The sequence below is a fragment of the Syngnathus floridae genome, chromosome 10, assembly GCF_059516105.1.
Source record: "Syngnathus floridae isolate MCC-2025c chromosome 10, RoL_Sflo_1.0, whole genome shotgun sequence".
In the NCBI taxonomy this organism is placed as follows: Eukaryota; Metazoa; Chordata; class Actinopteri; order Syngnathiformes; family Syngnathidae; genus Syngnathus; species Syngnathus floridae.
Genome location: NC_142422.1, coordinates 3,073,443 through 3,090,921, shown reverse-complemented (window position 1 = coordinate 3,090,921; position 17,479 = coordinate 3,073,443). Strand labels below are relative to the sequence as shown.

Here is a 17,479-nt window from a genome sequence, read left to right as displayed (position 1 = left end):
GTCTGCAAAATATGAACTAATGCACTGTGCCAACAAATCAAACGTTACCCCTGTTACAGTGGTTATAATAAGTCTACACACCCCAATAGTTTTAAAAATGAACTTTATTATAAGATTACAACTACTATATCTGGATATAATAGACTTTGTTCTTACTTTTTTTTTTCTTGAGGGGTTTCTAACAATTTGTTATTGCAAAATGTGATTTTATTCAATAAGGACTTCATCGTCAATCAAAACGTTGCCAACAATTTCAAAGTCGAGGGCTCTCCAGTTGAACACGTTCCCAGGGGTGAAGTTTGAGTCAGTCTCGTAGCGTTGGATCTCTTTGGAAGAGATGACATGGTCCCACATGTGAAGTCGTGAAATCATGCCGATGAAGGATTGACTGGCGTCAAAGCCTCCCCCGTAATTGTCCTGCTCTTGGCCCAGGATGGTGATAGGCTTGCCGCTGATGGGTTGTCCCGAGTGGATGAATCTCTTGATGGTGGGCTTGCCATCCACCCACAACTGGGCGATGCCGTCGTCAGAACTCCAGGTAGAGCACATGGTATGCCAGGTATTTGGAGGAAAAGACAGAGCCAGGAAATCTGTGCCGCCATCCCGTGCATGCATCCTGATGACGTCGTCCGTGTTTATTTTGAAGAGCACAAAGTCATTGCTGACTCCCGGCGTGGCCAGTGAGAAAAGGCCGTAGTTTCTGGTGAGATCTGTGACAAATCTGAGCAGAGATGGAAAAATAACATATATTTAACTCAACCACAGCACTTTGCCATAAATCTGCTGTCTTAATGCAAATCCAGCAGAAGTGTTGTAACCACATAAGTTATTTCAAAACAGGTGAAGCAACACATGTAGACATACAATACTCACATGCATATATTCTTTATCCTCTGCAAAAAATAATATTTCTCCTCATTGAGAAGCTTTCTTTTAATTGTTAATAGTTTCTCAAACTAGCAAACCGACTCAGTGGTGGGACCCAAATTACCTGAGACAGACGGTCAATGCATTGAAGGATGTTTTGGGCGTCATTAGTTTCACGTGGTCTCTGGCAGTTTCCCTCGGGAAGACAAAGACTTTGCCAGAAAGATCTATACGCACATCAAGAAGGATTAAGACATTCAACAACAACAGTGACGCATTTTCTGTATTGCTTAGCACACTTTTTGTGTGTGTACGTGTGTGGTAAGTACCTTTGGTTTCTGCATAACATGATGCAAGCATCATCATGAAAATCAAGAGTTTCACCATCTGAAAGGAAGTCAATGTTGTCCACACAGTCAAACGCATGAAATGTAAACATTATTCCTACATACTTTATATTAAAGCAATATTCAGAGTTATTAAAAAGGAAAACAAATGTCTTACCTTGTCTTGAGTTTGCAGGTTTGAGCAGACAGGCAAGTCGCTTTCATTGATATTTATATGTATCATGATGCAATGGTTTCGGATTTTGAACTCCTGGTCTCTCGAGTAAACATATGTGGAAAGTTTTAAATTGTGCAACATGATGTCCTTTGCTCATCCCTGATCTGACGCTTATCTATCTTCCATCGATCTCTGGTGCGAGATAGTGGGACTCCAAACACTAAAAATCTACATTACCCATCATGCACTGCTGTGACGTCACAAATTGATTTCCAAGATGGTGTGCAGATCCTTCGAATACCTTTTGATTAGTTGAAACCTCTGATTAGTGTACAGTGGTTATAAAAAGTCGACACACCCCATTCCTTTTAAAAATGAACTTTATTATAAGATTACAACTTTATCTGGATAAAATAGACTTTTTTTTTCTTCTCTATGAATTTGTTATCGCAACATTGTGACTTTTCCTGAAATGGGATCAATAGGTGTTAGGATTATGAGGTTTTTGGGAAAACGTGCCTTCTGGGAACCCAGAAAGTTTTCACGGAATGTGATTTCATTTAATAAAGACTTCATCCTCAACCAAAACGTTACCAACAATTTCAAAGTCGAGGGCTCTCCAGTTGAACACGTTCCCAGGGGTGAAGTTTGAGTCAATCTCGTAGCGTTGGATCTCGTTGGAAGAGATGACATGGTCCCACATGTGAACTCGAGAGATCATGCCGATGAAGGATTGAGTGGCATCAAAGCCTCCCCCGTAATTGTCCTGCTCTTGGCCCAGGATGGTGATGGGCTTGCCGCTGATAGGCTTTCCCGAGTGGATGAACCTCTTAATGGTAGGCTTGCCATCCACCCACAACTGAGCAATGCCGTTTTCAGAGTTCCAGGTGGAACACATTGTATGCCAGGTATTTGGAGGAAGAGACAGAGCCAGGAACGTAATATAGCTGTCCTGTGCATTCACGTTGATGTTGTCGTCCTCGTTTCTTTTGAAGAGCAGAAAGCCATTGCTGATTGCCGGCGTAGCCAGAGAGAAAAGCCCGTAGTTTCTGGTGAGATCAGTGACGAATCTGAGCAAAGATAGAAAACGATGAATTTACACTTTGCCATAAATCTGCTGTCTTAATGTAAATGATACCCTAATTACCTGAGACAGACGGTTAATGCATTGAAGGATGTTTTGGGCGTCATCAGTTTCACGTGGTCTCTGGCAGTTTCCCTCGGGAAGACAAAGGCTTTGCCAGAAAGATCTGCACGCACATCAAGAATGATTACGACATTCAACAACAACAATGACACAATTTTTTGTATTGCTTAGCACATTTTTGTGTTTGTATGTGTGTGGTGAGTACCTTGGGTTTCTGCATAACATGATGCAAGCATCATCATGAAAACCAAGAGTTTCACCATCTGAAAGGAAGTCAGTGTTGTGCACACAGTCAAATGCATGAAATGGAAACATTATTCCTACATACTTTATATTAAAGCAATATTCAGAGTTATTAAAAAGGAAAACAAATGTTCTTACCTTGTCTTGAGTGTGCAGCTTTGAGCAGACAGGCAAGTTCGCTTTCATCGATATTTATATGTATCATTATGTAATGGATAAGGATTTTGAACACCTGGACTCTCGAGTAAACAAATGTGGAAAGTTTTAAATTGTGCAACGCGATGCCCTTAGCTCATTGAAGTGTAGTGCTGTTTTTCATAGCAAAACAGCTGCGATCGCTCTCAGGTGGGAGTGCGTCCAAACGCTCAAAAACTACATTACCCATCATGCACCTCCGTGACGTAGCGAATTAACTTCCATGCTCGAAAGTATGATGGTTTGGTAAGAACAGCGAAACACGTTTAAATTTAACCCCAAATTCATTATAATGCAACAATAAAACACTGATTTTACATATCGTTACATCTGCTTGCGTTTTATCTAGATACTAAACATTTTCGTTCAACGTTACTTTTTACCTTGAGGTTTCATCCCTAGAATGTAAATATATTTTGTTTAAAAAAATAAAATGCCTAATAAATTTGCGCAATCCTAAATAGGATATTGCACGATTTTTTTTTAACTTAAAAAAACTAAGTTGTGTCGCACGACGTGATGACGTAGAATTTGCGCGACGGAGTGAAAAGTCAGGATTCAACTACGGTTCGTTGGTACGTAACAACGTTTCATTTGAATCCTGTACGAATCAATATACTCAAGAAATGCACCTATAACAAACATTAAACATGACACGTTAAATTAGTAACTAATTCTCTCGGTCATAGCGTTTTATGACTTTTATCGGGGCGATGCTAAATTCGCCAGCTATCCGTGACGTGCTAAAGTTGAGCTATTAGCCGAAGGTCCACTTGTTGAATCATCACTTCGTGCCGAAAGTAGTAAGGTATGTTCCAAATTGTTATTATGAAGGAAGCTGAGAAATATCAGTTTATCCTCGCCATGTAAGCCCACCACATTTGCAGTGATTTCTGCAAGAACATGTAGCTCTTCGAAGGGTAATGGAGAAACAGTTACTGAATAAAACAGTGTAAGATTAATAACATGAGGAAGAGATGTCATACAGAGGTCAGATGGGTCCCTTGACAAAGGTGTAAGTTCAAGTGCCACCTCCACTGTAGCTTTTCATTCATGACTATCATTTATGAATGTACTCTTCAAGTATTTATGTCTTGACATGTGAAGAAATGGACAATAAAGCAGATTTTGTCTTGTCAGGTTTTAAACCATGGGGGACGTGAAGACCCCAGACTTTGATGATTTGCTAGCAGCGTTTGATATCCCTGACATTGATGCCATCCAGTCAAGTCCAGAAGAGGATGATGTTTCGACTCATGAAAGAAAACATTCACCCCAACCTGGCTCCCCTGCCTTGCACATTGCCCCTCCTGCTGTCAGTGTGATAGTGATGAACACCGTGCGACCCTGTGATGAAGAAGATGATGATGATGATGGAACGAAAAACGACCATGCAAGCTCTCTTTTAGAGTCTCATCTCAAGATGAACGTCAGTGCCGCCCAGATTGCCAACTGCCTTAATGGGTCTGCCGCTAGTGACCAGCAAGGATCCAGTGCGGCACCACAGCACCAGCATTCACCGCTGAACGATGACAACGAAGGCGATGCGATGGAGATTGAGTCGGTCAGGGACATGATTGAAGATGTGATCAGTTTGAAGCCCCAGCAGCAACTGGAGTCCACCCAATTATCTATTCCTCCCTCTCCTCAGTCTGGCTTGCCTCAAAAGGAAGAAGCACACCTCCTCCCTCATACGCCGTCTTCACCTTTATCACACAACGGGGATTTGGGCAAAAAGAACACCTCTCACTTGGACGAGGACGACTCAGAACCAGATTTGGGAAGCCCGTTGGTGATCCACGAAAGCCCAGAATTCATCATGCCGTCGCCTCCCAAATTGAAACACAGCGTCAGACATCAACCGGAGCTGTGCGTCTCTCCCGAGGCCACCTCGTGCACTCTTGAAACGCTGACTGAGCAGGAGGAGAAGCCCGTTTCCATCGCAGCTCCACCGTCGCCACCGGCGGGCCTTCAGAGCTGTCATTTGGCACCAGTGCAGGAGGAGAAATACCCCGAGCATGTGATTGACGAAAGGGAGTCTCCTGAGAGTCCACCGCCCAGTGAGACGGGGCTCCCGTTTCCCAATCGGAGCCCTGAGTCGGGAAACCAAAGCAGTGAGCCCAACCAAGACCTGGTTGACAGCAGAATAGCCGCAGAAGATGGTCAAACTCTAAACGAGGACCCGTCTGACACCGTGTCTGCTAAAACAGAACCACCCGAATTGTTGCCCCTCAAAGTTAAAATCAAAGTGCCCACGGGGAGTTTAATGAAAACGACACTCAAAAGAGGTTCAAGAGCCACTTCTAAGGCTGCGGATTCGTCCAAATCTTCATCAAAGGCGAAAAACAAGAGGGGCGGTTCTCAGCAGTCTCGCGCAGGGCTTCCAGAAATCAAAGACAAACGTTCAGTGGCCATCAAATCGAAATTCACCCGCGCCGTTGTGAACGTGGCCAAAACCACGCCTTTTCCTCCTACGACCGGCCCCGGTGGCGTCAACCTGCGCTTGCTGGGTCAGAAGACTCTGCAGAGTTCCCCTCAGGGCAGCAGCCGACCCGCCTCCATTGTTAACAGCAGCGGGGCCATCATCTCCAAGAGCCAGACCAACCTGGTGGAAAGCTTCAATAAGATTCTCACCAATAAGAACCTGCTGCCCAGCTATAAACCCGACCTGAGCTCGCCTCCCGCCGAGTGGGGCCTTCCTTTGCCCGCTCAGGTAACTTCTGACAAACTCCACCCAAAAAAAGTCATTAATTAAAAAGAATCAGATTATAAAAATTATTTTTATTTTTTTATTTTAATTAATTGTCTTATTTAATCAATTATTATTATATTTTTTATTTGACAAGCATTATTTTTACTAAACACATTTTTGCATTTTTTTATTTTAATTAATTGTCTTATTTAATCAATAATTTTTTTTGACGAGCATTATTTTAACTTGAAAAACACATACAATGGAGTTCAGTTTAAATTTAAATCTCCACTGACCCTTTGACAGGGTTTTCGATGTTTGGAGTGCGGCGACGCCTTCGCTTTGGAGCAGAGTCTGGCCCGCCACTACGACCGGCGCTCTCTGCGCATCGAGGTGACGTGCAACCACTGCTCCAAGCGGCTGGCCTTCTACAACAAGTGCAGCCTTCTTCTCCACGCCCGCGAGCACAAGGAGCGAGGCCTGATCATGCAATGCTCGCACCTTGTCATGAAACCCGTGCCCTTGGAGCAGATGATAAGCCAGATTGAACTCAACGGTCAGCGGCTCGCTTGTTCGTACAGTTTGTTTTGAAAACATGTTTGAGTTTAATGTATTTTGAAACGGACTATATTTGCTGTCCTGTGTTTTAGGTCAGTCCACCCCGCAGGGCAAAGCGCAACAACGCCAATCGTCCCCTAACAAGAAATCGGACGCGGCGCAGCACATCGGTTATAAATGTCTCGAATGTCAGACAAAGTTCGACGGCAAAAAGGAAGTGATCCTGCATTTCCAAGAAATCAAACAAGCCGAAAGCACAGTGAGTCAAACGTTTTCGTTTAAAAACGGACACCCGAGCTGTAATATTATTTTTTTTTGTTCATCCCAGCCGTGCACGGAATGCTCGCCGCCGATGCTGCTGCCCAACGCCTGCAGCGCGGCGGCTCACCAGCGTATCCATCGAGGCAGCGCTCCGCCGCACGTCTGCCCCGAATGCGGCGGCACGGTCAAGCCGGAAGCCTTCCAGTCGCATCTTGATCACGTTTGTTTGCACTTTTCGCGACGCATCGGCTACAGGTATGCAGTTTCGCTAGCTAAATGGAAATAAATGCTTGATGCCCCGCCCCCTAAATGCGAGCGCTCATGTTTTTTGCCTGTACAGATGCCCCAGTTGCTTGGTGGTGTTTGGCGGGCTGAATTCGGTGAAGGCTCACATCCAACAAGCCCACTGTGACATTTTCCACAAGTGCCTCAGCTGCCCCATGGCGTTCAAATCGGCGCCTAGCATACAGAGCCACATCAGCGCGCAGCATCCCACCGTAACCAACGGCCAGGCCATGTACGCCGCCGCCGCCGCCCTCGCTGACATTTGACCAAAATGGAGTCGCTCCTAACAGCACAATTTGTTTATCGCAGGCTGATCTACAAATGTGTGATGTGCGCCACGGTTTTCACGCAAAAGTCTTTGCTGTACAACCATTTTGACACACATTTAGCCAGTCAAAAGGTTCACGTGTATAAATGTCCAGATTGCAACAAGATGTTTCCTCAGAGAAATATACTCATGGAGCATTTCAAGGTATACTCATTTTTATTTTTGTCGCAATTTGTCACTTTTTAATCTTCCATTCTTCTTCTTCAGAGTCATAAGTCATCCAAGCTAGCGTTAGCCTCCGCCCCTGCTTCTTCCTGTCCTCAGCCCGCGGTCAAGTTAGAAAGTTCGGACGGGGAAGACGGCGAGGAGGTCGTCGTTAACGCCGGGGCGACGGTGGCCACCACGGGGTGGACGTGCGTTCACTGCCACGAATCCTACGCTGACTCACAAGAGTACATAAGCCACATGGCTAAACAACATGGCAAGGTTGGAAAGCAAAAATGTTTTTTTTTTTAAGCAGGTTCCAGCCAGACAGCATTTTTTTTTTTTTCATGTCGCTGTGTGCTTTCAGACCTTGAAAAACTTCCCTTGTAACAAATGCGAGAGCTCCTTCTCCTCCGCATCCAGCCTGAGACGCCACATCCGTGAGAAACACAAGGCCGCCAGTCGCTTCCGCTGCCAGTGAGTGACTTCTATAAAAATTATGATTTTGACCCGAATATTAGACGCTCACTATTTATATGTCACTTTCTCCTCTACATAATGTCGTATGAGATAAAAGTCATGTCATCGTGTTCTGCTAGGTTCTGCACAGGCAGCAAGAAAACATTCAGCAGCAGAGCCATGTTGGACAAACACGTCCAGCTTCGACACGGCATGGACGCCATGACCCAGGAGGTAAGCCGTTATCCGAGTTGTCCCTCATAAGGCGGCCATGTTTATTTAAATCGGTGTCATTTCAGCAGGGAGCCACAGACGAGGCCGACAGCTCCTCGGAACTGGACGGCGCTTCGCTGACCCGTCGCAGACGACGAGCGGCCGTCAAGACGGAACGCGACGACGAGTTCGCTCCCTCGAAAAAGTTAAGATCGGCCTCCGCGCCTTATTCTCCCCCCGAGTCCGGGTTCCGTTGCGCCCCTTGTGGCTTCACCACGGAAGACCAGCCCACCTTCCAGGCGCACATCATCCAGCATCGGGTGGCGGCGGACGGCGGCGGGCAGCAGTGCACACAGTGCGGCGCCTGCTTCACTTCCACCAAGTCGCTGGCACGCCACCTCTTCATCAGCCACAAGGTACGCGACGTGTTCGCCGAGCAGCATAAAGACCAGAGCGCGGCCGCGGCGGCCCTGTCCCCAGTCAACAACAAGAAAGCCGATGAGAATTCTCTCGGCTGCCCCGCCTCGCCCTCCTCGCAAAGTCAGGGCAAGGAAGATGACGACGCGTTGAGCTGTAAAGTGTGCGGCAAGCACTTTGACAAGGCCACGGATCTCAACACGCACTTCCGAACTCACGGCATGGCTTTTATCAATGCAAGAAACACGGGGAAACCAACTTAGCCCGTGAGTAGACCTTCACGTCGTGCCTTATCGAATACGATATTGAGCATTTTTTGACTGCACGGTCAAAACGTAAAACCTCCTTTGTAAAAATGTGACTGCTTGAAAAATGTCCTCATCAAACCTGTTTCGCTCAGGTCAAGATTGCAGACGTCATCCAAAGTGAAATCCCGCAGATCGGTTTTGCGTTTTGTTCATTGGTTGCGTTTGAAGCTCAACCAATCAAAGATGATTCCCGTAAGCCTTAACCTTCCACGCGTGGCAGACACTCAGGATATCAAATACAGTGGAACTTCCAAGCTGTTCTGATTTCAAAACAAATATGATTCACTTGATAAGTGAGAAAACACCGAAATGTTATTCCGTACGACAATAGATTTGTACTTACAAAGGCTTTAAAACATTTTAAATCACTGCACTCCTTGAAAGTGATTCTCGTCATATAGACCCACCTAAAAAAAAAAGTTGACCTTGCAATGTACAAGCCGTTCTTCTTTTATCACTGATGCAGAACACATTGTAATGTACTGAGCAGCCAAGAGTGACTCATCACACACAAAAAAAAAAAAAATCCAAAGGGAAAAGTTCAAAATGTACTCGGGAGGTTCCACTGTAGTTAGAAAGTAGACCGATGACCTCCGAAACAAAATTAAAAAAAAGGGATCTACAGCAGTGTTCCCTAAACTGTTTTAAGCCAAGGCATATTTTTACTTTCACAAAAATTCCACGCAAAAGTCCATATTCACTGCGTTCTCATCTCAATTTACTCACAAACATTTTTCTGACTCTCACCATATTTTGCTGGCTTGGAAAGATGAACAAAGATATATTTTTGTAGTAAATGTTTTTCGGAGCAGTGAAATTCAACGGGACATTCATGCTTGAGTTGATTCAGCAGCGCTTTGAGCGGTCAGTTATCAGTTTTTGTCGTAAACATCTCAAAGCTTCAAAACTGATGATCACAAATTAATATTTAAATTGTTTGCTTGTAGAGTGTTGTTGATATAAAAGCTATGTGTATGTCGTTCTTACTGCAAAAAAGAGTTCAAATGATTGTAATCAGTCGCTCAGTGGACGTTAACAAAGCGTTTTTCCTTTTTTTTATAAAAATTTCCTTTGTGTATAGTTAACCTCGCAAGTTGCGTGCATTTGTGATCAATCTGTCTCAGGTGAGCAATCGACGCTTTAGCAAGGGTTTTTATCTAGATGCTCAAATGTCTATGGAGAAAAATGAATAAAAATGTGGCACATTGTCACATGATTTATTTGTCATCTTTTATTTCCATCCTTCAAAGTTTAACCAAGAATTAAAAAATAATAATTCTAAATGAGTAACCAGCCTTTTATGCGTCCATATTGATGGTTGCCATTTTAGCATTAATACCAATGTGAAGATCGGGGTTGGTGAAATGCTCTGAAAGACATAATGGGACATAATAGGTAAGAACATTCATTTTATTTGAAATCAATATTGAGACTGTAAAACAAATTCTATTCAAAAGCTTTTTGATGTATAATTTTTTTTTTACGTGCCCCCCAAAATGATTTACGTTTTTAATGTGATTGACAACCACAACCCTATTTAAGAGGGTGTGCACATTTATGCAACCACATTCTCTCTCCTTTCCTTTCAATTTATTTTCTATTCTGAGTTCTTGATACTCACCAGCAGCAAACGCACGAATGTGAGTGGGCTTTTTAAGAAGCACTTCTCTGAAAAACAAATACCTTATGGTTATTTTAGCAGACACACATATTGTAGAAAAAACAAAATGATCAAACCTGAGGAAATCTTCAACCATGACCTCCACCTCGGGATGAGCCATCAGATAATGCTCATTGTCGATCCTCGTTTGAATCTGGTGTCAAATAAGACATTTCATCAAATGTCCATGTCTCCTCACGTTTTTTTTTTTTTTTTTTTTTCTTGTGTCTTACTTTGAACAGGCGCAGTTTCTCCAGTTGTTCAGCATTCAGGACGCCAAAGCCGCCTTGAACAGACATTTGTGCTTTTGGGGGTCCAAATTAGGCTTAAAAGTACAAAAACATGGCGGTCATCTGCTAATGACACAAACAACCGTTGCTATAGAAACGCTCGCTTGTAGTTACCCATTGTGTCCACAGGAGGGCGACAAAACAGTTGATTGGTACGCTTCACGTTTAATTGCTTTTGAGACAAAATGGAAACGATGACATCATAAACGGGTATTGCCAATCTTTTTCATCCAGGTGGCGCTATATACAAACAACATGGTACAAAATTCATCTATCCACTATACAATATAGTACATAATAAAAACAGAGTAGCTTAAAAAGACACTCATTCATTTTTCTTACCCTTTGCTTCTTTTATGTGCAACATAAAAAGCCTAAAATAGAAGCAGAGAGTAAAAGGAATGGAAAAAAATATTCCAGCAGAATAATGGCCAGATGTTGCCCAATATTGTGACATAAGCAATTGGCCAACGGGTACAAAGTCACAGGTGTGACTGTCACAGTTTATTGTCACACCTTCTATATTTATATAAAAGCTTTTGCTGGTGTTGTTATAAACATTCCGAGTTCATTTTATCTTCTCACTCGCTCTGCATGAAAAAATAGCTTGTATTGTTGAAGTGAATTGCTTCTCTTCTCTCTGTCTCCGCATCAATTTCGCCCGGATCCTCTTCCTTCTCACTAACAGGGAGTTCTTCCTCGGGACGCGAGGGGTCAAAGGTCACCAGGGCTTGACCTTCCGGTGCGACCGGGACAGCAGGTTTAGGTTGGGCTGGTCCTTTGTATTTGCTCCTGAAACTTAGACTGTGCACCTTGGTGAGGAATTTTTCTTTGTGTCTGAAATGGAACAAGTGTTAGAATTACAATTTTATAGAGTTTGTGCCCCCAAAATGAAAATATTTGACAATGATTACGCTGTAATTTGAGTTTTACCTGAACATATAAGCAGCCAAAATAACGGCGAGGATAGCAAACAAGCAGGAGATCCAAATGATATGATGTGACATCGTTATGGGACTGACGCTCGATTCGGGAATTGCTGCAAAGTCACAAGAGCCCAGCCAAAGTACATTTTAACATCTTTCCATTCTGCATCTCACTTTTAGTAACTTGGAAAATTGTTTGCAGGCTGGCTCACCTTCAGATGGTTCCTCTGTGCCCGAACCTTCATCCTCAGGAAACTACAGGATCAATGGAAAAACAAGGTAAAAGGGTGAATTTGCTGTTCTAAAAAAGAAATCAAATTTTATAGGAACATATTATGACGACACAAGCAGGTTTCTTTACCGTTACATTCAGCAGATCATCAATCAGCAAGTCAATCGGCTCATGTGTCCTTAAGTCTGAAATGAAACCAAGCATGTGAAAACAATATACAGTACATCATTTTTAATTTTATTTCATCCAACAGCTACACTGTGTTTATTATGATTGATGTGATTTATTTTTGTAAAAACAGAACAGTTTGCCTTTTATTTTTATTTATTTTTTTAAAATACACATTCAAGAGAAACTAGAAAATGCAATTTCTGGAGAAATTGCGTGTGAAGGCGAATACTTTGAATCACTTCTTGGGGAATGATGCCGAATGATGTTGAAATGAGTTGAATTTCTTGAGAAATGTGGAAAATAGAAGTGTACTACAGAATTTTGGTGAATTTGGTTGAATTTCAAATTTGAAAGTTTGGAATTTTTGGTAAGTGGGAGATTGTGGAATAGGTAGGCAAAAGATGAACAGTTGAAAGTTGGAACGGGTTGAAACGGTTAAATAATGTAGAAGTTAGAGCAAATCTTGAATCCCCATAGAGAATGAGTGGGAATTAAAAGAAAAAACAATTGCGCCAAAATTTTTTGAAATTTGGAACAAAACGATAAAAAACGGCTTCAGGAGGTTCACTTTTGGGGTTAAAATGTTGAAACGGGTTCAATCGGACAATAAATGCAAAAGTTAGCGCCTAATGTAGCTATTTAGGGCAGTTAATGTTGAAATAAGGTCACTTCCGGTTTGATTTGGGTCACTTCCGGTCTATTTGGGTCACTTCCGGTTTGATAAGAGGCACTTCCGGTCTAGCTGAGGTCACTTCCGGTTTATTTGGGGTCACTTCCGGTTTAAAAAGGTCACTTCCGGTTTAAAAAGGTCACTTCCGGTTTGATTTGGGGTCACTTCCGGTTTACTTGAGGTCACTTCCGGTTCATTTGGGGTCACTTCCGGTTTGATTTGGGTCACTTCCGGTCTATTTGGGTCACTTCCGGTTTATTTGGGGTCACTTCCGGTTTAAAAAGGTCACTTCCGGTTTAAAAAGGTCACTTCCGGTTTGATTTAGGGTCACTTCCGGTTTACCTGGGGTCACTTCCGGTTCATTTGGGGTCACTTCCGGTTTGATTTGGGTCACTTCCGGTTTGATTTGGGTCACTTCCGGTTTACCTGAGGTCACTTCCTGTTTACCTAAGGTCACTTCCGGTTCGAATTGGGGCACTTCCGGTTCATTCTAGGTTCATTGGGAGCACTTCAGGGTCAATCCAAGATGGCCGCCACACTGGAAGTGGGGGTCAAGGGTTGAATTGTGTAAGCATAGTGGAAGTGGGGGTGAAGGGGTGAATATGGTAAGGATGAAGTGACCAAAGTGAATAAAGTTGGAATGGGTTGAATTGGTTGAAAAATGTAGAATTTAGAGTGAAAAAATGAAATTTTGTAGAATTTGGTGTGAATTTCAAAATAAAATTTTGGGAAATTTTGGTAAGTGGGAAGGTGTGGAATAGGTAGGCAAAAGATGAACAGTTGAAAGTTGGAATGGGTTGAATCGGTCAAAGAATGTAGAAATTAGAGGTGAAAAACCAAATTTTGTGAAATTTTGTCGAAATTTTTAACGTGAAAACGTGAAATTTTTGAATTTGGGAATTTTGGGAATGTCGAGAATCATTCCGAATGGGGTTTGAATGTGCTGAATGAGGTGAATTTAAAAGGGGAATGACGTAAATGTGAAATGTCGAATCTGCCATTGAGAATGAATGGGGAAAAATTTGTCGTAAATTCGCGAATTTTGCGAAATCGGAAAATTTTCGGAACGAGAAAAATGGAAGCGCTCATCTCGTGAATATTTGGAATACGTCAAAAGTGGAACGGAGTGAATCGGATGAATTATGTGGAAGAAGAAGCGGGACAAAAAAGTGGCGGGAATAAAATAGAAGAATAATAATAATAATAATAATAATAATAATAGAGAATGGTGTAGAATAACATATGTGTGAAGGCCATCGCCTTCACACAACAAAGAGCGGAAGAGTAGCAATTGGCGGTAAAAAAGTAGGTGTGCGGCGCCGTGTTTATAACAGTGCTTTCCTTGGAATGCGTTTCGGAAAGTCAAACATGCAGGAAGGAAATCAAAGCGCCAACGTTTGAGCTTGCCGTTTATGTCTAGGGTGGATCAACAAGTGCTGCATTCGGACAGGACAAGATCTTAATCACACTTCCAACAATACATGATGTTATTTTGCCATTAAGAATAACTTTTTTTTTTTTTTTTTTTTAATAATTACCGGTCCAGCTGCTGGCATAAACGGGTGCAGTCCATTCGCTCCAGAGACCATCGAATTCATCCTTGGTTCTGATCTGGATCATGTACTTCACGCCCGGGATCACGTCGGTGATAGTGAACGAGCGGCGGCCTTTGATCGACTTAAACTGACAACACAAACCACATCGGTAATTATTATTATTGTCATTTCGGACACCAATTTTTTGAAAGAAAAATCTCAGAAGTCATCTCGATCTGTAGGTTAAAATCTCGTTAAATCAGGCCACAGTTTATTTTTTTAGCCTTGGCTAATGTTTGCCTTCTACCACGTGATGTTGTGATGTGACGTTATCGTTGTGTACCTGCAAACTTAAGCTTGACGAGTCGACGGGTTTGTATTTGAGTTGAAACACGAGTTCATAATAACTATCCTGCGATTTCCAGGAAGCAGGGAAAGTCCAGTTCACCGTCATCCTGTTCTCGTATCCCACTTCCTGTCGGACCGACACCGCCGACGGAGGGTCAGGCTTCACTAGAGGAAAAAAAACGATTTACTTTCAAACGCTAAACATCATACAGTGAGTTTACGGACTTACAAATGTCCAAGGGATTAAAAGACAAGATGGCACTGGTAGCGTTCCCTGCTATGTTTGTGACGCACAAATAGGCCATGTGAAGTGTCCTGAGTTCATCCTCGTTGTGCTCCAGAACACACCAGCAGCGGGACCGCTGGGAGGAGAAGGAACATCGAGCACGATGGAAACTGTCACTGGGCCTGGGCCAGAACCAAAGACGAAAGGGTCATTCACTCAAGAGGAAATAAACATTGGAAAATTACAGCTTTAAATAACTCCATTGTCATCTTTGGAATTATGTTAACATCCAAGCCAAAGCGTAACGAAGTATATAAAGTGGCGTTTTAATTAATATTTTTATTATTTTATACTTTTATTACGCTGATAAAACTCATATCATCCCGACAGTGGCAACATATCGAACTACAATTCTTACCATTTATTTATTAAGAGATAGCAGTTTGGATGTAATGTCAATGGCTTCTGAGGCGTCCAATCACAGCGGATCTTACTGCTGGGTGACTTTTTGGTGCAGGACAGGCTGGGAACTTCTGGAGGTTCTACAGTAAAGCACATGAACCTTCACTGTTAATGCTTCATCTGAATCATTCTCAATGATGCCCCCAAAATACTCATCTAAAACTATTAAGGCATCTCATTTCCATAGTGGTTAGCGAATATGAAGAATGTAAACAATTAGCATCACATCATGGTGCCATATTTAATTAAAGGGAAGTCAACTTGAAAACATTTCTTTACAATAATGTGTTGAATGCGACTCCACAAGTCTAAACATTCTGATTATTATTGTGACAAAAGTGTTAATCTCTTGCTTAAGAGCTAACACGGCGCTAATCAAGCTAGCAAAGCCGCTGCACACAGGCTAATGAAAGAGTTGCTGTCAAGGTTAATTTGAAGTTGTTCAACATTGTTCTCTCACCTGCCACAATCACCTTCAAGGAGAAGATGACTTGACTTCTATACAAACAAGTGTAATTTCCAGAATTTTCCAGTCCCAGCGAGTTCACAGAGAGCTGCGTCCCGCTCTTTCCCGACGTGAAGCCCTCCCAGTCCCGATGTCCTCGCCTCACTGTCTTCCCGTTCCATTTCCATTTGGACTTTCCTTTGACCCCCCTAGTCCCCTTGTTGTCATCTGTGTTTTCATCCTTTAGAGGCGTACTGCTCGGCTGGACCACAATTGATGATGTATGTCCGGTCCTCTGAAGTCCTTCTTCTTGACTTTTATCCTTTGATGCATTCATATCAGTTTTTGTTAAGTCTCCATCGCTGTTGTGTATCTCACGAGATGTTTCTTTGTCACTGGAAGTGTGTTTAGCCACTTTGACTTTAGCACCATCCACCCTCACGTCGCCATCACAGGTCAGAACCAAACGACTTCCCGGGGACACCACCAAAACTCCAGGAGGAGGCTCTGAAGAGAAAACGGTAGCAGTATAAATTAATTCCATTGGACCATACTAATGTAACTCCATTTTTATTTTTTTTTGTTTTTGTAAGGCTTGCATATATATTTTTTAAAATTTCATATTTACATATATATTTTATTATTTTTTATAAATTTATAATATACATACATATATATATTTTCACACCCTCCAAACTAGAAAATGTGTACCACCTTCTTTAATTCTTAATTTCCTTTTCTGTGCACAATATTCCCAACATGCTTTCTTTCTCATATTTGGATAACCACTATGACCTCAATCGGTTCTGAGTTCACTCTTGACATTTTGAACAGAGAGAGAGATAAATGTTGACACTTAATAACCTTTAGCCAGTTTTTGAGCAAACACTTTCTTACATGAAAGAGGCCCAGCAGCTGGAGGGGACTAAAAAAATTAGAGACAAATATGCACTAATGAAATTCTTAAGAATTATGACTCGATTGCTCATCCATGATCCGATAAAAGAAAATAAATCACACTCAAACAGTTTATTTATGAAGCTCCACCAAACTACCAGAAGAATTTTAAAAATGCAACCAATGCTCACATACAGCAAACAACCGACATTATTTTCTTTTATTTAAATCTCAAAACTTTTCAATCAAAAGTGAATAAGAGAGGTTGAACTTTACCTTTTTTCAGACATGTCCCCTGGAAAATACTGCAAACCCGCGTAGCGCACAGAACCCACAGCAGAGAATGAAAATGGCACATGTTATTTAAATCTCCCCCCCCGAAAAGAGAGGAGTCGCGAAATGTTCACATCGCCTCCAGAATCGGTCCTGCTTGTGGATCTCCTCCAAGCAATCTTTGCACTGTTCGTATCGTGAGTGTCCAAACTTCCTCTGAGACACGTTATTGTGAAACTCATCCGCCGCCTCCCCTTTTCCACACATACATGCACAAACACGCACACATCCTCCTCAGTGGAATGGACCCGAATATCTGTTTATCAGCATTATAGCAATGATAATATAATATGGCAACATCGGGTTTAGATTTAATCAGGATAGTCGTCTGTTTTATAATTATATTGTGAGTAAAGTCATTTGTGCAGTCATCAAATTTAGTTTCATATCATTGCTGTCTGATTACGTAATAGCATGTGCGAAGTTCCGGAATTTTACTGAATTATGGTAAAAACATGTGCAAATTCTGTTGGATTTGAATCTAAAGCTCAAATCTCGATTTTGAGTTAAAAAAAAAAACAATAAAAAGCACGCCATATTATTCAATTTTGAATCCACAGTAAAAACATCCAAATTTGGTGAGTTTTTTTTTTTTATTGCGAAATAAAAAGCATGTATGTAAATTCACAATTCACAATAAATATTTCCAAAACATTGTATTTT

At 42.1% G+C, this 17,479-nt stretch overlaps 5 protein-coding genes across 7 annotated transcripts; 1 reads left to right on the top strand and 4 right to left on the bottom strand.

Moving 5' to 3' along the window:
* Positions 1-86: 86 nt before the first annotated feature.
* On the bottom strand, positions 87-1,480 carry LOC148391817 (serum amyloid P-component-like). Its single transcript, XM_088386031.1, has 4 exons — positions 1,372-1,480; positions 1,197-1,254; positions 992-1,094; positions 87-721 (listed from the first exon to the last, which is right to left on the bottom strand). The coding sequence occupies exons 1-4, from the start codon at positions 1,435-1,437 to the stop codon at positions 208-210; spliced, it is 741 nt and encodes a 246-aa protein (XP_088242157.1). The 5' UTR covers positions 1,438-1,480; the 3' UTR covers positions 87-207.
* A 253-nt stretch (positions 1,481-1,733) lies between these two features.
* LOC148391816 (serum amyloid P-component-like) lies at positions 1,734-3,033 on the bottom strand. The gene is made up of 4 exons (XM_088386397.1): positions 2,900-3,033; positions 2,724-2,781; positions 2,519-2,621; positions 1,734-2,441 (listed from the first exon to the last, which is right to left on the bottom strand). Exons 1-4 carry the CDS (start codon positions 2,945-2,947, stop codon positions 1,928-1,930), a joined length of 723 nt encoding a protein of 240 aa, XP_088242523.1. The 5' UTR covers positions 2,948-3,033; the 3' UTR covers positions 1,734-1,927.
* Positions 3,034-3,479: 446 nt separating this feature from the next.
* Positions 3,480-9,837, top strand: znf687a (zinc finger protein 687a). 3 transcript variants are annotated; one of them, XM_088386380.1, is made up of 11 exons: positions 3,480-3,531; positions 4,097-5,669; positions 5,955-6,204; positions 6,299-6,465; positions 6,535-6,722; positions 6,808-6,984; positions 7,062-7,224; positions 7,288-7,506; positions 7,592-7,701; positions 7,824-7,917; positions 7,986-9,837. In XM_088386380.1, the coding sequence occupies exons 2-11, from the start codon at positions 4,107-4,109 to the stop codon at positions 8,574-8,576; spliced, it is 3,522 nt and encodes a 1,173-aa protein (XP_088242506.1). In that variant the 5' UTR covers positions 3,480-3,531; positions 4,097-4,106; the 3' UTR covers positions 8,577-9,837. The 3 variants fall into 3 exon arrangements, with proteins under 3 accessions (XP_088242506.1, XP_088242504.1, XP_088242505.1); XM_088386378.1 differs by having other exon boundaries at positions 7,983-9,837; XM_088386379.1 differs by having other exon boundaries at positions 3,487-3,764; positions 7,983-9,837.
* riiad1 (regulatory subunit of type II PKA R-subunit domain containing 1) lies at positions 9,833-10,832 on the bottom strand. Its single transcript, XM_088386401.1, has 5 exons — positions 10,686-10,832; positions 10,515-10,606; positions 10,359-10,435; positions 10,243-10,289; positions 9,833-9,990 (listed from the first exon to the last, which is right to left on the bottom strand). Exons 2-5 carry the CDS (start codon positions 10,578-10,580, stop codon positions 9,920-9,922), a joined length of 261 nt encoding a protein of 86 aa, XP_088242527.1. The 5' UTR covers positions 10,581-10,606; positions 10,686-10,832; the 3' UTR covers positions 9,833-9,919.
* il6r (interleukin 6 receptor) lies at positions 10,717-16,983 on the bottom strand. The gene is made up of 10 exons (XM_088386384.1): positions 16,760-16,983; positions 15,602-16,093; positions 15,098-15,221; positions 14,683-14,861; positions 14,449-14,618; positions 14,109-14,253; positions 11,859-11,914; positions 11,710-11,752; positions 11,505-11,610; positions 10,717-11,408 (listed from the first exon to the last, which is right to left on the bottom strand). The coding sequence occupies exons 1-10, from the start codon at positions 16,839-16,841 to the stop codon at positions 11,153-11,155; spliced, it is 1,653 nt and encodes a 550-aa protein (XP_088242510.1). The 5' UTR covers positions 16,842-16,983; the 3' UTR covers positions 10,717-11,152.
* Positions 16,984-17,479: the final 496 nt, after the last annotated feature.